The 22903-nt window shown below is 38.4% G+C and overlaps 1 protein-coding gene across 1 annotated transcript; it reads left to right on the top strand.

The window, feature by feature from the left end:
- The first annotated feature begins 3550 nt into the window (after positions 1-3550).
- LOC117394137 (uncharacterized) lies at positions 3551-13193 on the top strand. Its single transcript, XM_033992162.2, has 9 exons — positions 3551-3610; positions 4378-4452; positions 4540-4608; positions 4682-4753; positions 4837-4902; positions 5021-5086; positions 5315-6941; positions 7372-8543; positions 8640-13193. The coding sequence occupies exons 1-9, from the start codon at positions 3551-3553 to the stop codon at positions 13191-13193; spliced, it is 7761 nt and encodes a 2586-aa protein (XP_033848053.2).
- The last annotated feature ends 9710 nt before the right edge of the window (positions 13194-22903 follow it).

The following is a 22903-nucleotide window of genomic DNA, read 5'->3' as shown; positions in this document are numbered from 1 at the left end:
ATTTTTTTTTTCTAACTCAACGTTTTTGTTTTTTGTTCCTATGAATTCAAACTGTATTTTATACTTATTGTGAATGTATTTGTTATGTAAAAGTCTGTAAGTAATATTTATTCTGTCAATATTTTTATTTATACAAAATAAAATCTGTGTACATAAATCCATCCAATTCTAACATTTTTTTTAAATATTTTAAGGTGACATGCACTGATGCATTTACACTTGACAATATGTTATTATGTTTAGTTTGAATAAATGTTGTGTTTAGAAGTTGTTCTACCTTATTTTAGTGATTGTCAAGGCATAGTGTGCTTTCTTAAAAAATATATTTATGGCTATAGAAAAAAACAAAACCGTAATCAACATGATTAGCTCTGTTATCGCTTTCAAACGAAAAATGCAATTTTACTCCTGGCTGGCTGTCAGAAGCTACTGCCCGAACTATGCATCCCTCACAGTGTGCAGTATTATCTCATGTACATCAAAATGCACTGTACATGTAAGAATTCATAGTACATTTACAAACAAATATATGTTTAACATGTTTGTATTAGGTGGTAGATCTTTCAGACACGATCATTTTAAAAGTAGCTCACATACTGAAAAAGTCTGAGCACCCCTGGTGTAGAGCATCTATTTAGTCAACAAGAAAGTGCAGTACTCTGAACCCCATGTATTTCAAAGACATATTTTTTATGGTACCATGGAATCGTGGTTGCAAATAGAGGTATTTTCTCACTGGCTTTTTGTTCAGGATGCCAAGACAGATGTTCATGCCAAATTTCCAGTGTTTATGACAGAAATAATTTTTTTTGTAAAATTCAAAGGTTCAAGGGGGCGCTGTGGATCAATGTAATGACTGACCTATGTAAATTGTATACCACTGCGTTCAGATAAAAATTTTGAACAAAAACGTATATTAATGCATGTTTGAGTGACGCACAATTTAATATTTAAACACATGGCAGTTTTGTTTGCAGGCTGGTCACACCCACTGGTTCTAGTTCTTTTTGACTAATTTGCAAGTTTCTTGAATGAACACCCATGGTGTAAAAAATTCAAACATGAGAGTTAACATTTTGGAAAAATTAGGTTCCGCCCACAATGGGCGACTTCCTGTAGGGTTTAGGGTGGGGTCATAATATAATTTTTTACTTGTCTTGACATGTTCAATGTTTGTACCAAATTCCATTTGTCTACGATGAAAAAGGTCTCTCATTGCCGCAATGTATTTTGATTTTTGAGGTGGCGCTATTGAGTCATTTTGAAACATAAATTTTTTCACATGAAAATACAACTCTTTTTGCCAATCTTGTATTTTAGGCCATAGTTTGATGAGTGTAGAGCATCTATTTAGTCTAAAACAAAGTCCAGTACTCTGAACCCCATTCATTTCAAAGACACATTTATTATGTTACCACGGCAACATAGTTGCCGATAGAGGTATGTTGTCATTGGCTTTTTTGTTCAGTATGATGAGAGGAATATGTGTACCAAATTTCAATGGTCTATGACAAAGTAATAATTTTTCATCCCAGTTAACCAAAACCCATGTATTTCAATGAGAAATGTCAGACGTTGCCATGGCAACACCTTTGAAATTAGAGATATGTTCTTAATGACTTTTTTGTTCAGTTTGCCAAGCCAAATGTCCATGCCCAATTTCAAATGTTTACGTCAAAGTAATTTTTTTGGTCCAATTCAAAAGTTCAAGGGGGCGCTGTGGAGCAAAAAAAATTCTGACATATGTAAATTGTATATCATTTTGTGTAGATCAAAATTTTAAACAAAATGTATATTAATGCCGGGAAATAGGACACTGCATGTGTGAGTTATGCACACTTTAACACTTCAAAATATTGCTTTTTTCTTTGCAGGCTGGCCACACCCACATTTTATGATGTAGAAAAATCCAAGACAGTTCCCTATAATCCCACATGGGACAAGTTCATTTTGACCAATTTGCAAGTTTCTTGAATGAAAATCCAAGGCGCAAAAAATTCAAATGTGAGAGGTAAAATTTTGAAAAAATGGGGTTCCGCCCACAATGGCCGGCTTCCTGTAGGGTTTAGGGTGGGGTCATAATATATTTTTTTACTTATCTTGACATGTTCTATGTTTGTACTAATTTTCATTTTTCTACGATGAAAAAGGTCTCTCATTGACGTAATGCATTTTGATTTTTGAGGTGGCGCTATTGAGTCATTTTGAAATAATAATTTTTTTGAACAACAAAATAATAAATTTTTCACCAAACTTGAATTTTGGGTCCAATAAAATTGACTTTTCGTTAACGTTCAGGGGGTCAAAACTGGCTTCAATTCGGCCACCAAAATAATAATAATAATAATAATTAAAACTGCAAGCAGTGATAAAGGCCCTCGCCACCCCTTGCGACCGCGGGATTTATGCCACCAAAAACCATACCACCATCCTACATACATTACTTCCATTGTATATGTCACACTGCTGTTTGTACACCTGGAGAGCTAGCAGCCTGATGCCCGAGAGAGATTTGGTCCGAGCAGGACTCGATCCTGCAACCTTTGGGTTGGGGGACCAATGCTGTAACCACTGAGCTACTGTCTCCCACTAATAAAAGTACTTAGTTTGATATTTCCATTAGGTGTTATATCTGCAGAATCACAGTGGTCCAGATATATGTGATTTTATTGTTCTGATGCAGTGTAACTGAATTGTGAAACTATTCAGGAAAAGTAAGTATTTGTTCTGTGAATGTGGCTTTTTCAGTTTTGCTACTTGTAGGTAAATTCTATGTTTTATAATGATTTGTATGTGATTTTAATGAGTATCATTTCTTGTTTTTTGGTATATGTGTTTTTGACTACTCAGGACTCAGAGTTGGGCCTGTCATTTGTAAAATTCTGGAGCCATTCACAGCTTTGACGTTGGTCTCCTGCACAGTCCATCCACACATCAGCAGTGTTTTACATATGTATGCAGATGAAGCTCACCCTGAGAACATGATAAACTACTAATTTATAAGTATTTGGAGTATGTTTGTTTCACTATGTATTACTGGTTTCAGTAGCTTATAGTCTGCAACTGTATTTAAGAGTAAATGGTAACATAGAGCTGTAGGTACAGTCTATAGGCAAACATGATGAGTCAGTAACTGCTCTGAGGCTGTGTTAGAACATATATTTTTAATGTTTGTATTGGCCTTGTAATGATCAGAGACAGCAGTTTGGATACAGATTGAATAATTTGTGCATTCATTATGGCACAACAAGGTGAGCACATGTATAAAGGTATATATTTAGAATATAAATGATTATTATATGACTAAAGAACTGGAAGGTGAGCTTGTTCTCAAAGATGTGTTTTTAATTCAAGTAGAAGCTGATTCAGACAGGTCAGAGTCAGAGTTTAACTCAACACTTTGTGGTGTTTAATTCAATGGACTGTATTTTTGTGAAATTGCAACAACAGTTTCCCCTTAGCCCTGTTGGGATCATTGATTGAACCAAGAAAAAGTTAGATTAGCAACATTCATAGTTAATGTTGTTAATGCTAAGCACTGCTCCTAGTCATGTGTTCACTTCAAGAAACAATTATATTTACATTTGTGGGAGTGTCCTTAGTGTGGAAAGTAAGTAATGACACATATATATGTGTAATTTAGTAGATGTTTTGGGTAATGTCCTTTTTAAGAGTATTAAAGATGTACTTGTAATTCATTATAATTTCTAAATTAAAAGTAATTTGTTACATTTAAAAACACTGGGGTTGTCTTACAGGCTAGCAGCCTGATTCACAAGCACACACACAATGACAGAACTTGGTCCAAGCGGGACTCGATCCTGCAACCTTCAGGTTGGGGGACCAACACTCTAACCACTGAGCCACTGTCTCCCCACTAATAACAGTACTTAGTTTGATATTTCCATTAGGTGTTATATCTGCAGAATCACAGTGGTCCAGATATATGTGATTTATAATAATTATAATGATAATGATTTGTATGTGATTTTGATGAGTATCATTTCTTGCTTTTTGGTATATGTGTTTTTGACTACTCTAATGGAGTAATGATTTATGTGGTTTACTGTGCTGTATTTTCCAGCTAATTATTTCAATAATATTACCTACATTGTTTTGTTGTAGAGGTAAGATCTTAAGCCCAAGCCCGAGTCCGAGCCTGACCCGACCCGAATTTCGGGCCGGGTCGGGCCTAAAATGTCAATCATTACGTTTGGGTCGGGTCGGGTCGGGCTTCTGCTGGGTCGGGCTTCTACAAGGACTGCTGTGACAAGTAGAAGTCAGCCAAAGAGACAGGTATATCACAAGATCATGTTTATATGTGCTGTTGAAAATGAAATTGAAAACTGTTTGACAATAACTACCATATGTTTTTAGATGAAGCATGCAGCCAGAGTTGGGGAAGCAGTGAGCTCAACATCAAGCTGGCAACCTCGAGTTGTGCTGAAAAAGGTTTGATAAAATATTTACTTCATATTTGGATAGAAAATACATAATACAAGATTGGATTTGTCTAATTGGTATTTGGTTCTTTTTTAGCTGGAGACAACTGTGGCAGAGGCGCCAGTCAGACCTGCTATCAACACAGCACCGACAGAAGATCAGCAGGTATATATCAGTTCAAAACATGTCTGTGGGTGGGGTGTCTGGATATATCTAAATCTGAAATCTTCTGTTATAGGTGCAGACTGATGCTGTGACAGTGACACTACGTCCATCTACCTGCACAGAGCCTGAAGTGGTCGTGGAAGTGGTATGTTCAGGCAGAATGTTTTATATCGAAGCAAGTATTATTTGATTAAGTCATGTTCATAACAATATCTATTCTGTGTGCAGGTGAAGCCTGATGTGAAGAGACCCAGGAGGACCTCCAGTCCTGTTCACAGAGAAGCAGATGTGCAGGTGTGTTAATAAAGTGCTAATGGTAACCCTAGGGTTTAGGGTTAGGGTCAGTGGAATATCAGTGGAAGTATTATGTGATTACACCATGTTCATAACAATATCTATTGTGTGTGTGCAGGAGGAGCCTGATGTGAAGAGACCCAGGAGGACCCCTAGTCCTGTTCACAGAGAAGCAGATATGCAGGTGTGTTAATAAAGTGCTAATAATAAAAGAAAATAACATGCTATAACATAACATAATAGTGATTAAACATTGTGGTATGTAATCTATATGCACGCTGTGTTTCTGAGTGTGAATGCTACATGTGTGCTGCTGAGCATGTATGTTTATGTCTATGTATGAGTGTCTTTTTTAATAGGAAACTGTTTCAAATTAAATGATAATAACATTGTTGTCGTTTTTGTTTCTTAGGTACCAATGAAGAAGGTCTGCTGTGGAAAGCAAGTCCCTGTTTCCAGACTGCAGCGGCCGTCACCCGAAGAGTGCAAAGCAAAAGTGGCCAAGAAGGATTCCTGCCATGAAAAACAAACATCTGTTCAACTACAGCCTCTGCAGCATGAAGACAGCAAAGCTCCTCAATTTGACAATATTGTTGGGTCATTTCATCAAGGACACACAATATTTCATCCACAAAGTAGAGGAAAGCAGTGCACGGCCATTGCTTTGGCTGCAATTGTTAAACACACACACCTGCGGGAGGTGCATGAATGGTCTCAGAAAGATCTAAACATGACTTTATTGGAAGGTGATCGTCTGTACATAAGAAAGAAGCATCTTATTCCTGGGGATGAGTCTTATTTGGGAGCTTTCGATTTTAAAAAGGAGGAGAAGCTGTTTGGCAAGACGTTTTGTTTGAAAATGGTCACTGTTATTGGACGTCTGCTTTCAGCCACCAACCCTGTGGAAAAAGTATGTTTTGTTACTTTGAAGACAGCTCTGGAAGAACATCTTGCTACTGACAATGCTTGTCTCTTCACCATGTCAGGCAGTACATGTGCTATTATCGCTAAAAATGGCATGTATGCTATTGTGGACTCCCATGCACGCAGTAAATCTGGGATGGTAGATGGCAATGGTTCAAGTGTTGTGGTGTTTTTCACGAGCATCAGTGAAGTTTATGACCACATCATCCAACTTGCAGCAGGATTCATTGTGCCAAATGTTGAGTTTGAGCTCAATAGCGTGGCAGTGACTTTGAAAGACTGTGACTGTGATGGTGTGACTGTTGAGCCTACTCTGAGCTGTCCTCATGGCGTGACTGAACTTAAAAGTAACCCCAGTTCCTGTGTTACTGAAAGTACTGCTGCAACTGACACGGCTGGTTTGAAAGCTTGTGATCCTGGATTCAAGACAAAGGAAAATTTACCAGAAGTAGGACACAAATGTGGCAGAACACAAATGAAATCTCCATTGCACAAAAAGCGATCCAGGGTTGACACAGAGTTAAAAAGTGGATCTCCAATTGTCAAGAAAGCCAAACTGCATGATGCAAATGACATTACAATCGTTGGTTATGAGGAAAATGCTTTGCAGTTTAATCCTCTTTCTGAAAAAGTGTGCAAGGCAATTTGCAAAATTCTTCATGTTGAATTTGAAAATTGCAATGTTAAAGAGTCCTTACGCGCTGGGGATGCTGGAGTGCCATGTCATAATGAAAAGATTGTTGCAGATGGTAACTGTTTCTTCCGTGCCATTTCTCAAGCCATAAGTGGGACACAGAAACACCATAGAAGAATCAGACTGAACGCAGTGAAGCACTTAGAAAAGAATCCTGAAAAATATCACTGCCTTTTGAATGAAGAACATCAGCATTTGACTGTGGCAGAGTACATTAAACTGCAAAAGATGTGTTATGTCAACACCTGGGCAACACAAGCTGAAATTCAAGCCACAGCTGATTGCATTGGAGTTGATATTTACACGTTCTATCAAGGCAAATGGTTAAGATTTCAAAACAGTGGAAAACAACAGTCTGCTGAAGGCATCTACCTACAGAATCACGGAGCTCATTATGAACATGTTGTCTGTGTCAAACAAGGTCAACAAAATGACTGTTATAAACTGTGTACGTTTGGTGAGCCCCAGGGACACGTCACAAGATCAGCACATGCAACAACGAGTGTCTTCAGTTCAAATCCTCTTGATGAAAATACTATTGACAGATCACATCAGAATAAAAAGATCATTTTGTCAAAGTATTTAAGGAAAAAGAAGGCACAGAAGACCAGAGACTTTCTCATAGTGAAGTATCACGAAGAGGACAAATATCGACTGAAAGAAAGAGGAAGGAGTATTGGAAAATATAAAACTGATCTGCAACATAAAGAATGTGTGAAAGCATACAGTGTGGAAAAATAAAGAGAAATTAAAAGCACAGACTGTCAAAAAATACAAAACTGACCCGGAACATAAAGAGAAATTGAAAGCACTGAGTGTGGAAAAATACAAATCGGACCTGCAACATAAAGAGAAGTTGAAAGCACTGAGCGTGGAAAAATATAAAACCGACCTGGAACATAAAGAGAAGTTGAAAGCAGTGAGTGTGAAAAAGTACAAAACCGAACAGGAACATAAAGAGAAATTGAAAGCAATGAGTGTGGAAAAATACAAATCCGACCTGCAACATAAAGAGAAGTTGAAAGCACTGAGTGTGGAAAAATACAAATCCGACCTGCAACATAAAGAGAAGTTGAAAGCACTGAGTGTGGAAAAATACAAAACTGACCTGCAACATAAAGAGAAGTTGAAAGCATATAGTTGTGAAAAATACAAAAGTGATTTGATACACCAAAATAAAGTTAAAGCTGAAAGTGTCCGGAATTATAAAGCAAACCCTGATCTTCGACAAAAATTAAAATCAATAAACAAAGCCAAATACCACAAAGACAGTATTTTCAGACGTAAACTCCTGGATAAAAAACGATTCAAAAGAACTCAAGAAAAAGTGCTGGCTGATCAGATGAACATTGTAATGAATGAATTTTTAAAGAAAGCCAACGATGGACCTGAATTTATTTGCTGTGTATGTTTCCGATCCATGTTTAAAGCAGCAGTAGTTCCATACAAACAAAAGAACTACAAAAACAAAGCAGCTCAAGTAACGGCGGAAACATGTGTCTCAGATGAGTATTTGCATGAATGTACCTCTGAGTGCAATGCACCATGTCCATTACAAGAATCAAGAGGTGAGCTTTGGATGTGCAAGGTTTGTCATTCAAAGATCCGAAGAGGTGTAACCCCAGCAGAATGGTGGGGAAACAATTTACAACTGGATTCAATTCCTCTTGAGTTGGCTTGTTTGAATCATCTTGAAAAACATTTGATTGCTTTAAACATTCCATTTATGAAAGTATTAGCTTTACCAAAGGGTGGTCAAAATGGATGCCACGGACCAATTTTTTGCATCCCTTCTTCAGTAAATCATACTTGTTCTGTTTTGCCTCGGTCAAATCTAGAAGGTTGTCTGTTACGTGTTAAATTAAAGCGCAAGCTATCTTACAAAGGACATTATGAATATCACTTTGTCGACACAAATCACCTGAAAGAAGCACTTAAATATTTAAAGGAAAACAATCAATATTATCAAGACATAGAAATAAATGAAGAATGGGTGAATGAGTTTGCTAAAGAAGAAGAAAACCAAGCACAAGACGACTCTAATGATAACGCACAAAAAAACAGTTCCCCTGAAGATGCACAAGACAAAACTCAACATGAAGAAGAGAAACACACTGAAGAAGTCTTGAACAATAATTCAAAACAAACTGAGTCTCCTGATGAAGAAGATGAAACTCTACATGACCGACAGAACCACTGTATTTATCAAGATTCTTGTTCCATGCCTGTTGATCTTGGTCAAGAAACTCTTGATCAGGGTTTTGAAGATATAATTAATCTGGCACCTGCTGAAGGAAACAATCCTGTGCGTATTTTGTCAGATAAAGATAATGAAGCAAAATCCTTTCCATATCTTTTTCCATCAGGGAGCAATACTTATCATACGCCCAGACAGTACTACTTGACATTGGCACGATATTTTAATAACAGAATATTGCACGCTGATGGAAGGTTTGCAAAGTGCGTTGAATACATTTTTTTTGCACAATACATGTCAGAAGTTCAGCAAGTCATTCAGCAAGTGTCAATAGCATCACGCAAAGGACACACAAACCCTGCAGGCCAAAAAGACAATGCTCCAGAAAACATTGAGTCTTTGCAGGATATCATTAAGACTGATGAAGGATATCGCTTTCTAAGGCCAATAAGAGGTACTCCAAGCTTCTGGCAAGGTGCACAAAAAGATTTACTTGCCATGGTGCGGAATCTGGGAAAACCAACTTTCTTTTGCAGTTTTTCGTCTGCAGACTTGCGCTGGGGAGGGCTTTTAAATTCAATTTTGAAGCAAGAGGGGAGAACTGAAACTTCTGAGAGTTTGGAGTATGCAGAAAGGTGTGAACTGTTGCGTAATCGCCCTGTCACTGCAGCACGCATGTTTGACTACAGGTGGCATCTCTTGTTGAATTACGTGTTACTATCTTCATTGAATCCAATTGGAAAGATTAAAGATTACTTTTATCGTGTAGAATTTCAACAACGTGGATCACCCCATGTACACGCTTTATTTTGGATTGAAGATGCTCCTGAGATTGGAAAAAACACAGATGAGGAAGTGGCGCAATTCATCGACAAGTACATAACATGTGAAATACCCACCCTCGATCATCAATTAGCTGAAACTGTTACCTCCGTGCAGCAACATTCTCAACGCCATTCGAAAACCTGTAAGAAAAAGAATACAGCCTGCCGGTTCAATTTCCCACGCCCTGTATCTGAACGTACTTTCATCACCAAAAAACAGAAAATGCCAAAGTGCCCAAAGTGCCAAGGTGACACTGCAACAAACAGCCAAGAACAAAATAAAGCCACTGTGGAATGCATATGCTCTCAGAATGAACAGAACTTTATGAAAGAAGAGGATGCAATGAAAATACTGACAACTGTTAAAAAAGCACTTCTGGATAAAGACAATCCCATTACGAGTATCCAGCAACTGTTTCAAAATGTTGGCATTACGCAGGAAGTATGGGAAAAAGCACTTAAATGTGTTGAAAAACGCATGCAAATTGTCCTGCAAAGAGATGTCAATGAAATTTGGATTAATCCATATAATCCACTTTTGTTGAAATGTTGGAATGCCAACATGGACATCCAATATGTGGTTGATGTATATGCTTGTATCGTTTATATTATCAGCTATATGTCCAAATCTGAGAGAGAGATGGGGCTGTTGTTGAAACAAACACACCAAGAGGCCACAAAACAGGGAAATTCTGATGCCAAAGAAGCTATGAAGAAGATTGGCCAAGCCTACCTCCACAACCGTGATGTGTCTGCACAAGAAGCTGTGTACAGAATCACTCAAATGCACCTGAAAGAATGTTCAAGGAAAGTTGTGTTTATCCCCACAGGTGACACAATTTTCAAACTCACCAAACCACTAAATGAACTGAAAAAGTCAGGAAACAATGACATTTGGATGACTGGATTTGTGGATCGATATAAGAACAGACCACAGAATGACACTTTTGATAATATGTGCATAGCCACATTTGCATCAGAATACCGTGTGTTAAGTACATCAGAAAAGAAATCCAAAAATGCGATCAAGTTACAGAATTCATGTGGATATATTTCAAAGCGATTCAGAACCAAACCTGCTGTTGTGCGCTATGCACGGTTTTCCCAAACAAAGAATCCTGAGCTATATTACAAGAGCCTGTTACAGCTGTTTTTTCCTTATCGTCATGATAACGACCTCAAACCTTCATCATTTCATTCTTTTGAACAGTTCTACAAAGAAGGCACAGTGCAGCTTGGCAACCAGACCGTTTCAGTGATGTCAATTGTGAATTCAAACAGATCTCACTATGACATTGAAACTGAAGATTTGGAAGAGATTAAAAATAATCTGGACTCTAATGAAATATTAGAGGATGCTTGGGCCATGCTTTGTCCTGAGCAAGAAGCAGAACGTTTGGAAGCCACTGATGAACTTGCACAGACTAAACTGGATGACGAAGACCCCTTGCCCCATATTCCTGATTTAGGGATAGCTAACAAAGAAACTGCTCATTTAGAAAAACAACACAATGCAATGACTCGAGCTGAAGGTTTGGATTTAATTCGATCTTTAAATGACATCCAGCTGTCTATATTTTTCAAAATCCAAAAATGGTGCATACAAAAAGTCAATGGAAATGATCCAGAACCTTTACATGTGTTCGTCACTGGTGGCGCTGGCACAGGGAAAAGTCACTTGATTCGGGCCATTCAGTACGAAGCCAATCGTCTGTTTGCTCCAATGCGACGTCACCCAGACAACATGAGTGTTTTAATAACAGCACCCACTGGTATGGCAGCATACAATCTAAATGCATCTACAATTCACAGTGCATTTAGCATTGGAACAGATGTGACACTTCCCTACATACCATTAGGTGAAGAAAAACTCAATTCTCTCCGTGCCAAATATATTGACCTGAAGTTAGTAATCATTGATGAAATATCAATGGTTTCTCATAAACTGCTCACATATATACATGGACGGCTGAGGCAAATCAAGCAAAGAGGTGATGTTTCCCCTTTTGGAAATGTCAGCCTTATAGCAGTTGGTGATTTCTATCAGTTACCACCAGTTATGGCAAAAGGCTTGTACACTGACAATCTACCTGTGAACTTTTGGTCAAGTTTCAAAATGGCTGAACTGAAAACAATTGTCAGACAGAAGGATACCACATTTGCAGAATTACTGAACCGATTAAGAACACGATCAAAAGGGACACCCATGCTTCATGAAGACATCCACATTCTACAAAGTCGTGAAACTGGAGAGCAGTCTTCTGCTCTACATATTTTTCCAACAAATTCACAGGTAAATGAACATAACTTTAACCAGCTCCAAGCCACTTGTCCTGACTATCAAACAATAGATGCACAGGACTATCACTACAACAGGAAAACTGGAAAAATGGAAAGCAAAGTCACACCTCACAGTAAAGACAACCTCACCAGTCTGCAGAAACAGCTATTTTTGGGTGTTCCTGCTAGAGTTATGCTGTGTAAAAACATTGATGTGGAAGATGGATTAGTCAATGGAGTCTGCGGAACTGTAACACATATTAGTGAAACAGAAAGAAATGGACTTCCTGAAGCTGTGTATGTTCAGTTTGATGACATCAATGTTGGTACACAGAGACGAAAGAAGTACCCATCCACTGCACCTGCTTTAATAAACTCCACACGGATACAGCCAGAGGAGGAAAGGGCTAACAGCAAAGGGGGGAAACGTCGTCAGTTTCCTCTTGCACTTTCCTGGGCTGTTACAATCCACAAAGTACAAGGCCTGACTGTTGACAATGCTGTGGTGTCGCTAAAGCAAGTGTTTGCCTCAGGACAATCTTATGTGGCTTTAAGTCGTGTAAGAAGTCTAGATGGCCTTATTATCCAGGACTTTGATGAGAAGGCTATTTATTGTAATGATGAGGTAAAACATGCCTTGGAAGCTATGCCACGCTTCTTGGACGACAATGTGTCACAAGCCAAACAGTCTGCTGATGTGTTCAGCTTGTTTTTGATGAATGTTCAGGGTTTAGTAAAACATGTACCTGATTTGGTGTCATCGACGCTGCATTTACAGCCTGACTGTATAGCTGTGACAGAAACATGGTTAACATCTCAGTCTGCACTTCATAGTGTTGACATAGATGGTTACAGTTTTCACAGCCGTCCACGAAGTCTGGCATACGAACACAGCAAGCATCCGGCTCTTACTACACTCAACAGTCAACATCATGGTGGAGTGGGCATGTATTGCTCACACAACACAAACTGTCACTTTCCTGATGTACCCCAATTTAATTTGGAGTGCTTAATTTACAAAAATGTAAATCATCAGGTTTTAGTTGCTGTTGTGTATCGTCCACCAACATATCCCATGTCTGTGTTCAAGCAGAATTTGAAAAATCTGCTAACTTGGCTACAGGCACAAGGTCAGTCCATTGTGGTTATGGGAGATTTCAATGATGACATATTGAAATCATCATCACTGTGCAATTTCATGAGCAGTTATGGATATGTTCAGAATGTCACATCTCCAACTACAGAACGAGGCACTTTGATTGATCATGTCTATGTCAAATCTCAACAATATGAGATTTCATCAGAGGTTGTTCCAACATATTTCAGTGATCATCAGGGCATAGTCTGCTCTCTTAAGCTGAAGTCTGTGTAGATTTTTTTTTTTCTAATCCAAATGTTTTTGTTTTTTGTGCAATATGAATTCAGACTGTATTTTCTGCTTATTGTAAATGTGTTCATTACTTTCTATGTAAAAGTCTGTTTGTAACATTAGTTCTGTCAATATTTTATATATATATATATATATATATATATATATATATATATATATATATATAAAATTTATTTTTATTTTTTTCATTACCATGGCAACATACTTGCAAATACAGATATGTTCTCATTGGCTTTTATGTTCAGTATTGTAAGTCGGATGTCCATACCAAATTTGAATTGTCTGCAATAAACAAAATTTTGTGGCCCCATTCAAAGTGTCAAGGGGGCACTGTCAAGCAGTTTTATATCATAGCTATATACAAGTTTGATTTCGCTGTGTTCAGGTCATCAATGAACACAAATGTTTCATTGGGTCTGGCTCAATTCGACATCACCTATGAGAAATAAATACATTTTTATGCTTAAAAATTCAAAAGTTCAAGGAGCCGCTGTGGAAAAAAAAAAATTTCTGACCTATGCAAATTGTATATCTATGCATTCAGAACAGGATTTTGAACAAAACATGTGTTAATGCCGGGAAATGGGTAACTTTATGTGTGAGTTACACACCATTTAAAATTTCAAAAACGTCCTTTTTCTTTGCAGGCTGGCCACACCCACATTTTACGACTTTGAGAGAGTCGACTGTAATCCCACATGTGTCTAGTTCATTTTGTCCAATTTGCAAGTATCTTGAATGAAAAGCCACAGTGTAAAAAATCCAAATGTGAGAGGTAAAATTTTGAAAAAATTGGGTTCCGCCCACAATGGCCAACTTCCTGTAGGGTTTAGGGTGGGGTCATAATATAATTTTTTACTTGTCTTAACATGTTCTATGTTTATACCAAATTTCATTTGTCTACGATGAAAAAGGTCTCTCATTGCCGTAATGTATTTCCAATTTTGAGGTGGCGCTATTGAGTCATTTTGTTACGTTAATTTTTTTGCACATCAAAATACAACATTTCTTGCCAATCTTGAATTTTAGGCTTAAGTTTGATGAGTGTAGCGCATCTATTTAGTCTACAACAAGTCCAGTACTCTGAACCCCATTCATTTCAATGACACATTTATTATGTTACCACGGTAACATTGTTGCAAATAGAGGTATGTTGTCATTGGCTTTTTTGTTTAGTTTGCCAAGCCAAATGTCCATGTCGAATTTCAAATGTTTACGTCAAAGTAATTTTTTTGGTCCAATTCAAAAGTTCAAGGGGGCGCTGTGGAGCCAAAAAAAATCTGACATATGCAAATTGTATATCATTTCGTGCAGATCAAGATTTTAAACAAAATGTATATTAATGCCGGGAAATAGGACACTGCATGTGTGAGTTATGCGCACTTTAACACTTCAAAATGTTGCTTTTTTCTTTGCAGTCTGACCACACCCACATTTTATGATGTAGAAAAATCCAAGACAGTTCCTTATAATCCCACATGGGTTTAGTTCATTTTGACCAATTTGCAAGTTTCTTGAATGAAAATCCACGGCGTAAAAAATCCAAATGTGAGAGTTAAAATTTGGAAAAAATGGGGTTCCGCCCACAATGGCCGACTTCCTGTAGGGTTTAGGGTGGGGTCATAATATAATTTTTTACTTGTCTTGACATGTTCTATGTTTGTACCAAATTTCATTTGTCTACGATGAAAAAGGTCTCTCATTGCCGCAATGTATTTCAAATTTTGAGATGGCGCTAGTGAGTCATTTTGAAACATTAATTTTTTTGAACATCAAAATAATAAATTTTTCACCAACCTTGAATTTTGGGTTCAATAAAATTGACTTTTCGTTAACGTTCGGGGGGTCAAAAATGACTTCAAAGCGGTAAGTATAATAATAATAATAATAATTAAAACTGCAAGCAGTGATAAAGGCCCTCGCCACCCCTTGCGACCGCGGGGTACATGCCACAGTGAAGATCCTGCCTTTCGTTCCCGCTTACATCGCCCCTCCCCCCAAAATCAGCGACTAAGTACCGTAAATTTCGGACTACAGAGCGCACCTGAATAAAAGCCGCACCAGCTAAATTTGAAGAGAAAATCAATTTTGTACATATATAAGCCGCACCTGAATAAAAGCCGCAGGTTTTCATATTGTAACATGAGATATTTACACAGAAAGACGGTGCACTGACACGCTTTTTTTTTTAACTGTGCCTGAAAATTGGAACCAACACGACAACACGGGATGAACACGTGAAAATAACGCTGCACCAACACGGAAAATCTGCTTTTATTTCCTCTGAAAAGTTTTGTCGTCTTTTACATTGACCAAGTTGGATTCATTGATGCCGAGCTTACGTGCAGTGGCTCTATTTCAGGAGTCGGCAACCCGCTGCTCCGGAGCCGTATGCGCCTCTTTCAGCCTCATACTGCGGCTCTGCGTGGCTGAAGTGTATTTTATTTGTGTTAGCTCTTTTTTGTTGTAGTTTAAATTGGAAGATTATTATGATCTTAAAATAAAATTATATTTTCTTATTTTTCGTTGCTCAAAATAAGCGTCACACTCGCGGAACAATGTTCAAAACAAACACCGCTCACGTCTCACAGATACAGACACAGCTCACAGTCCTGCGTAAAGAGCCCTGATTTTCAGACGCTGTGCGCACAGGGGTCAGGAGCAACTTTCGCCCGTCCCTAATGACACACTAATAAGCTCATCCGTAGATGTATCATGAAAATCCTGCTGGAAATCGCCACAGAAATCTATTTGATGTAGTAGCAAGTTTATTATCCGCTCTTGTCTCTGCGATGACGTTTCACGTATAACACATCAGACACGACGCACAAAACTAGAGCCACAAGCGAGTGAAAATGAGCCAAAACAAAAGTCTTTGGAGAGCTTTTAACAAAGGGGAAAAGGACAACTGAGGAGCCAGAAGAGGAGACTACGACCTCCAAGGAAAAGAAAGATAAATTTAACAGACAATGCCTACTTAAAATCTGGGTTTGTCGCTGCAGGTGACTCACGCGCACAGTCCGCTCTACGTAACATACGGGAAAAGCAAATAAGGCAATGAAACCTTCAAAACTGCTCTGGCACATGGAGAATAAGCACCTGGGATTAAACGATACGCCTTTAGAGTTTTTTTGTTGTTTTTTTTTTTTTTTTTTTGAAAGAAACTGCGGAGCAGAGTAGACATAATCACATAATCAGCGCAGGGCTCCCTCTGATGCAGCGGTTTGGTGAGTTGTATTTTTTTAATGCACTTAAGTTGTTTTTGCCATATTTATCTGCCACGTGTAGAAGGCTTGTCCGTGAAAATAAAACCCAGGGGCCGTTATCCAGTAAAAAACCCAAAAATAAGCCGCACTGCTGTATAAACCGCAGGGTTCAAAGCGTGGAAAAAAAGTAGCGGCTTATAATCCGAAATTTACGGTAATTCTACTCCATTCATTCCAAAGAGAGCATTTATGACATTGTCACACCCGCACGGTTGGAAATAGAGGTATGTCTTTATTGGCTTTTTTGTTCCGTATGATGTGAGGAATATGTGTACCAAATTTCAATGGTCTATGACAAAGTAATTATTTTTCATCCCAGTTAACCAAAACCCATGCATTTCAATGAGAAATGTCAGACGTTGCCATGGCAACACCTTTGAAAATAGAGGTATTGTGTCACTGACTTTTTTGTTCAGTATAGGAATAGGGATGTTCATGCCAAATTTCAAATGTTTGTGACAAAGTAATGTTTTTACATGCCATTTAAAATTTTCAAGGGGGCGCTGTGGAGCAATGTAGTCTTTGATATGTGTAAATTGCATATCTATTCACTCAGATCAAGATTTTGAACAAAATGTATATTAATGCCGGGAGATAGGATACTGCATGTGTGAGTTATGCTCACTTTAACACGTCAAAATATTGCTTTTTTCTTTGATTGGTGGCCACACCCACATTTTATGATGTAGAAAAATCCAGGACAGTTCCATATAATCCCACATGGGTCTAGTTCATTTTGACCAATTTGCAAGTTTCTTGAATAAAAATCCAAGGCGCAAAAAATCCAAATGTGAGAGGTAAAATTTTGAAAAAATGGGGTTCCGTCCACAATGGCCTACTTCCTGTAGGGTTTAGGGTGGGGTCATAATATAATTTTTTACTTGTCTTGACATGTTCTATGTTTGTCCCAAATTTTATTTGTCTATGATGAAAAAGGTCTCTCATTGCCACAATGTATTTGAACATTTGAGGTGGCACTATTGAATCATTTTGAAACATTAATTTTTTGCACATGAAAATACAACTTGTTTTGCCAATCTTGAATTTCAGGCCATAGTTTGATGAGTGTAGAGCATCTATTTAGTCTACAACAAAGTCCAGTACTTTGAACCCCATTCATTTCAATGGCACATTTATTATGTTACCACGGCAACATAGTTGAAAATAGAGGTATGTTCTCATTGGCTTTTTTGTTAAGTATGATGAGAGGAATATGTGTACCAAATTTCAATGGTCTACGACAAAGTAATAATTTTTCATCCCAGTTATCCAAAACCCATTTATTTCAATGAGAAATGTCAGACGTTGCCATGGGTCAAAATAGAGGTATGGTGTCATTGACTTTTTTGTTCAGTATAGCAATAGGGATGTCCATGCCAAATTTCAAATGTTTATGTGAAAGTAATGTTTTTGGTCCAATTCAAAAGTTCAAGGGGGCGCTGTGGAGCAATTTATTGTCTGACCTGTGTAAATTGTATATCTATGTGTTCAGATCAACAATTTGAATAAAAAAGTATATTCCTGCCGGGACATAGGACACTAACTGTGTGAGTTACACGCATTTAAATCCTTTAAAAAACGTCTTTTTTCTTTGCAGGCTGGCCACACCCACATTTTGTAACTTTGAAAATTCCAAAAGAGTTGCTTATAATCCCACACGGGTGTAGTTCATTTTGACCAATTTTCATGTTTCTCGAATGAAAATTCGAGGCATAAAAAATTCAAATGTGAGAGGTAAAATTTTGGAAAAATTGGGTTCCGCCCACAATGGCCGACTTCCTGTAGGGTTTAGGGTGGGGTCATAATATAATTTTTTTTCTTGTCTTGACATGTTCTATGTTTGTACCAAATTTCATTTGTCTACGATGAAAAAGGTCTCTCATTGCCGTAATGTATTTCAAATTTTGAGGTGGCACTATTGAGTCATTTTGATACATTAATTTTTTTCCACATGAAAATACAACTTGTTTTGCCAATCTTGAATTTTAGGCCATAGTTTGATGAGTGTAGAGCATCTATTTAGTCTACAACAAAGTCCAGTACTCTGAACCCCATTCATTTCAATGACAAATTTATTATGTTACCACGGTAACATAGTTGCAAATAGAGGTATGTTGTCATTGACTTTTTTGTTCAGTATAGCAATAGGGATGTCCATGCCAAATTTCAAATGTTTATGTCAAAGTAATTTTTTTGGTCCAATTCAAAAGTTCAAGGGGGCGCTGTGGAGCAGAAAAAAATCTGACATATGTAAATTGTATATCATTTTGTGTACATCAAGATTTTAAACAAAATGTATATTAATGCCGGGAAATAGGACACTGCATGTGTGAGTGATGCACATTTTAACACTTCAAATTATTGATTTTTTTTTGCAGGCTGGCCACACCCACATTTTATGATGTAGAAAAATCAAAGGCAGCTCCCTATAATCCCACATGGGTCTAGTTCATTTTGACCAATTTGCATGTTTCTTGAATGAAAATCCAAGGCGCAAAAAATCCAAATGTGAGAGGTAAAATTTTGAAAAAATGGGGTTCCGCCCACAATGGCCGACTTCCTGTAGGGTTTAGGGTGGGGTCATAATATAATTTTTTACTTGTCTTGAGATGTTCTATGTTTGTACAAAATTTCATTTGTCTACGATGAAAAAGCTCTCTCATTGCCGCAATGTATTTCAAATTTTGTGGTGGCGCTATTGAGTCATTTTGAAAGAATAATTTTTTTGAACATCAAAATAATAAATTTTTCACCAACCTTGAATTTTGGGTCCAATAAAATTGACTTTTCGTTAACGTTCCAAAATTTGCGATTTTGTTGAAAATTCACCCTGACCACACCCGAAGTCATAATCAAAATGTAATTGTTAATCTTTAATCACACATGGGTTTAGTGGGATTTGGCCAAATTCGAAGTGTATGTGATTAAAACTGTGTGAAAAAATGTCCTGAATGCGAGGGTGTGCACTTTTGCCGTTCCCGGGTTTGATCCAATATGGCCGACTTCCTGTACATTTTAGGGCGGGGCCATAATATCATTTTTGTCATGTCCCGACATGTTCTATTTTTTGATGTGAGTTTCGGATTTTTACGTCGACTTTTTTCCGAGTCGGGCTCCCATTGGCCCCATGAAAATCAAAGTTTGAGGTGGCGCTACCGAGTCGTCTTGCGATATTTTTTCTCGGGGTCTTTTGTGACAATTAGAGCTCGTCGAGTTCTAATTTTTGACACCACTCACTGCCATGTCGGGGCGTGTTTACTACTTGATTTTTGCCATTTTCCATGCTCCGGACGCGGTTTTAATGAGTCCCTCGCCGGGACGGAGTCCCAGGCTCGGGCCTAATAATAATAATGGAAACGCATTTTCCACCCATTATTTTTCTCCTAAACCATAACAGCTACAGTCATGTGACTTTCTCACATTGTGCCCCATCACAAATAAGGCCCCTGTGATTTTTTTCACACGTCCACATCAAAGCGTTTGTCTTCTACGAATTTTTGAAAATGAAATTTGAAGAGGGCGCTAGAGAGCCATTTTGTGAGAGAGTGCCTTGATTTGCATATCATTGCGTTCAGCTCACAAATGTGCATAAACGCTGTATTAGCGTTTTCCCAACAAAAAATGTGTGAAAGAGAAATATTTTTTTTTAAATATTCCAAAATTTGCGATTTTGTTGAAAATTCACCCTGACCACACCCAAAGTCATAATCAAAATGTAATTGTTAATCTTTAATCACACATGGGTTTAGTGGGATTTGGCCAAATTTGAAGTGTGTGTGATGAAAACTGGGCGAGAAAATGTCCTGAATGCGAGGGTGTGCACTTTTGTCGTTCCCGGGTTTGATCCAATATGGCCGACGTCCTGTAAATTTTAGGGCGGGGCCATAATATAATTTTTGTCATGTCCCGACATGTTCTATTTTTTGATGTGAGTTTCGGATTTTTACGTCGACTTTTTTCTGAGTCGGGCTCCCATAGGCCCCATGAAAATCAAAGTTTGAGGTGGCGCTACCGAGTCGTCTTTCGTTATTTTTTCTCGGGGTCTTTTGTGACAATTAGAGCTCGTCGAGTTCTAATTTTTGACACCACTCACTGCCATGTCGGGGCGTGTTTACTACTTGATTTTTGCCATTTTCCACGCTCCGGACGCGGTTTTAATGAGTCCCTCGCCGGGACGGAGTCCCAGGCTCGGGCCTAATTAAAACTGCAAGCAGTGATAAAGGCCCTCGCCACCCCTTGCGACCGCGGGGTACATGCCACAGTGAAGATCCTGCCTTTGTGTGGCCAGCCCGCTTACATCGCCCCTCCCCCCAAAATCAGCGACTAAGTACCGTAAATTTGGGACTACAGAGCGCACCTGAATAAAAGCCGCACCAGCTAAATTTGAAGAGAAAATCTATTTTGTACATATATAAGCCGCACCTGAATAAAAGCCGCAGGTTTTCATATTGTAACATGAGATATTTACACAGAAAGACGGTGCACTGACACGCTTTTTTTTTAAACTGTGCCTGAAAATTGGAACCAACACGACAACACGGGATGAACACATCTGCAGGTTTAGAAAATAACGCTGCACCAACACGGAAAATCTGCTTTTATTTCCTCTGAAAAGTTTTGTCGTCTTTTACATTGACCAAGTTGGATTCATTGATGCCGAGCTTACGTGCAGTGGCTCTATTTCAGGAGTCGGCAACCCGCTGCTCCGGAGCCGTATGCGCCTCTTTCAGCCTCATACTGCGGCTCTGCGTGGCTGAAGTGTATTTTATTTGTGTTAGCTCTTTTTTGTTGTAGTTTAAATTGGAAGATTATTATGATCTTAAAATAAAATTATATTTTCTTATTTTTCGTTGCTCAAAATAAGCGTCACACTCGCGGAACAATGTTCAAAACAAACACCGCTCACGTCTCACGTCTCACAGATACAGACACAGCTCACAGTCCTGCGTAAAGAGCCCTGATTTTCAGACGCTGTGCGCACAGGGGTCAGGAGCAACTTTGGCCCGTCCCTAATGACACACTAATAAGCTCGTCCGTAGATGTATCATGAAAATCCTGCTGGAAATCGCCACAGAAATCTATTTGATGTAGTAGCAAGTTTATTATCCGCTCTTGTCTCTGCGATGACGTTTCACGTATAACACATCAGACACGACGCACAAAACTAGAGCCACAAGCGAGTGAAAATGAGCCAAAACAAAAGTCTTTGGAGAGCTTTTAACAAAGGGGAAAAGGACAACTGAGGAGCCAGAAGAGGAGACTACGACCTCCAAGAAAAAGAAAGATAAATTTAACAGACAATGCCTACTTAAAATCTGGGTTTGTCGCTGCAGGTGACTCACGCGCACAGTCCGCTCTACGTAACATACGGGAAAAGCAAATAAGGCAATGAAACCTTCAAAACTGCTCTGGCACATGGAGAATAAGCACCTGGGATTAAACGATACGCCTTTAGAGTTTTTTTGTTGTTTTTTTTTTTTTTTTTTTGAAAGAAACTGCGGAGCAGAGTAGACATAATCACATAATCAGCGCAGGGCTCCCTCTGATTGCAAGCAGTGATAAAGGCCCTCGCCACCCCTTGCGACCGCGGGGTACACGCCACCGCGGAGATCCTGCCTTTCGTTCCCGCTTACATCGCCCCTCCCCCCAAAATCAGCGTCTCAGTAATACTACTCCATTCATTCCAATGAGACCATTTATGACATTGTCACGCCTGAACGGTTGGAAATAGGGTTATGTCTTCATTGGCTTTTTTGTTCAGTATGATGAGAGGAATATGTGTACCAAATTTCAATGGTCTATGACAAAGTAATTATTTTTCATCCCAGTTGACCAAAACCCATGTATTTGAATGAGAAATGTCAGACGTTGCCATGGCAACACCTTTGAAAATAGAGATATGGTTTCTTTGACTTTTTTGTTCAGTATGGCAATAGCAAAGTCCATGGCAAATTTCAAATGTTTGTGACAAAGTAATTTTTTTACGTGCCATTTAAAATTTCAAGGGGGCGCTGTGGAGCTATGTAATATTTGACATGTGAATTGCATATCTATGCACTCAGATGAATATTTTGAACAAAACGTATATTAATGCCGGGAATTAGGACACTGCATGTTTGAGTTACGGGCCATTTAAAACTTCAAAAAACAGACTTTTTCTTTGCAGGCTGGCCACACCCATATTTTATAATTTAGGAAAATCCAAAAGAGTTCCCTATAATCCCACATGGGTTTAGTTTATTTTTACCAATTTGTAAGTTTCTTGAAAGAAAATCCAAGGCACCAAAAATACAAATGTGAGAGGTAAAATTTGGGAAAAATGGGGTTCCGCCCACAATGGCCGACTTCCTGTAGGGTTTAGAGTGGGGCCATAATATAATTTTTTACTTGTCTTGATATGTTCTATGTCTGTACCAAATTTCATTT

Source organism: Periophthalmus magnuspinnatus, chromosome 4 (genome assembly GCF_009829125.3).
Source record: "Periophthalmus magnuspinnatus isolate fPerMag1 chromosome 4, fPerMag1.2.pri, whole genome shotgun sequence".
Taxonomy (NCBI): Eukaryota; Metazoa; Chordata; class Actinopteri; order Gobiiformes; family Gobiidae; genus Periophthalmus; species Periophthalmus magnuspinnatus.
The sequence above is the reverse complement of the archived record's forward strand: the minus strand, read 5'-3'. Positions and strand labels throughout refer to the sequence as shown.

Bases quoted from the DNA above. Each gene is read 5' to 3' on its own strand.
- LOC117394137 (XM_033992162.2), top strand. From the start codon at position 3,551: ATGTGTTCACTTCAAGAAACAATTATATTTACATTTGTGGGAGTGTCC. The intron at 4,453-4,539 runs GTTTGATAAAAT...GTTCTTTTTTAG, and splicing joins CTCGAGTTGTGCTGAAAAAG to CTGGAGACAACTGTGGCAGA. The intron at 4,754-4,836 runs GTATGTTCAGGC...TTCTGTGTGCAG, and splicing joins CTGAAGTGGTCGTGGAAGTG to GTGAAGCCTGATGTGAAGAG.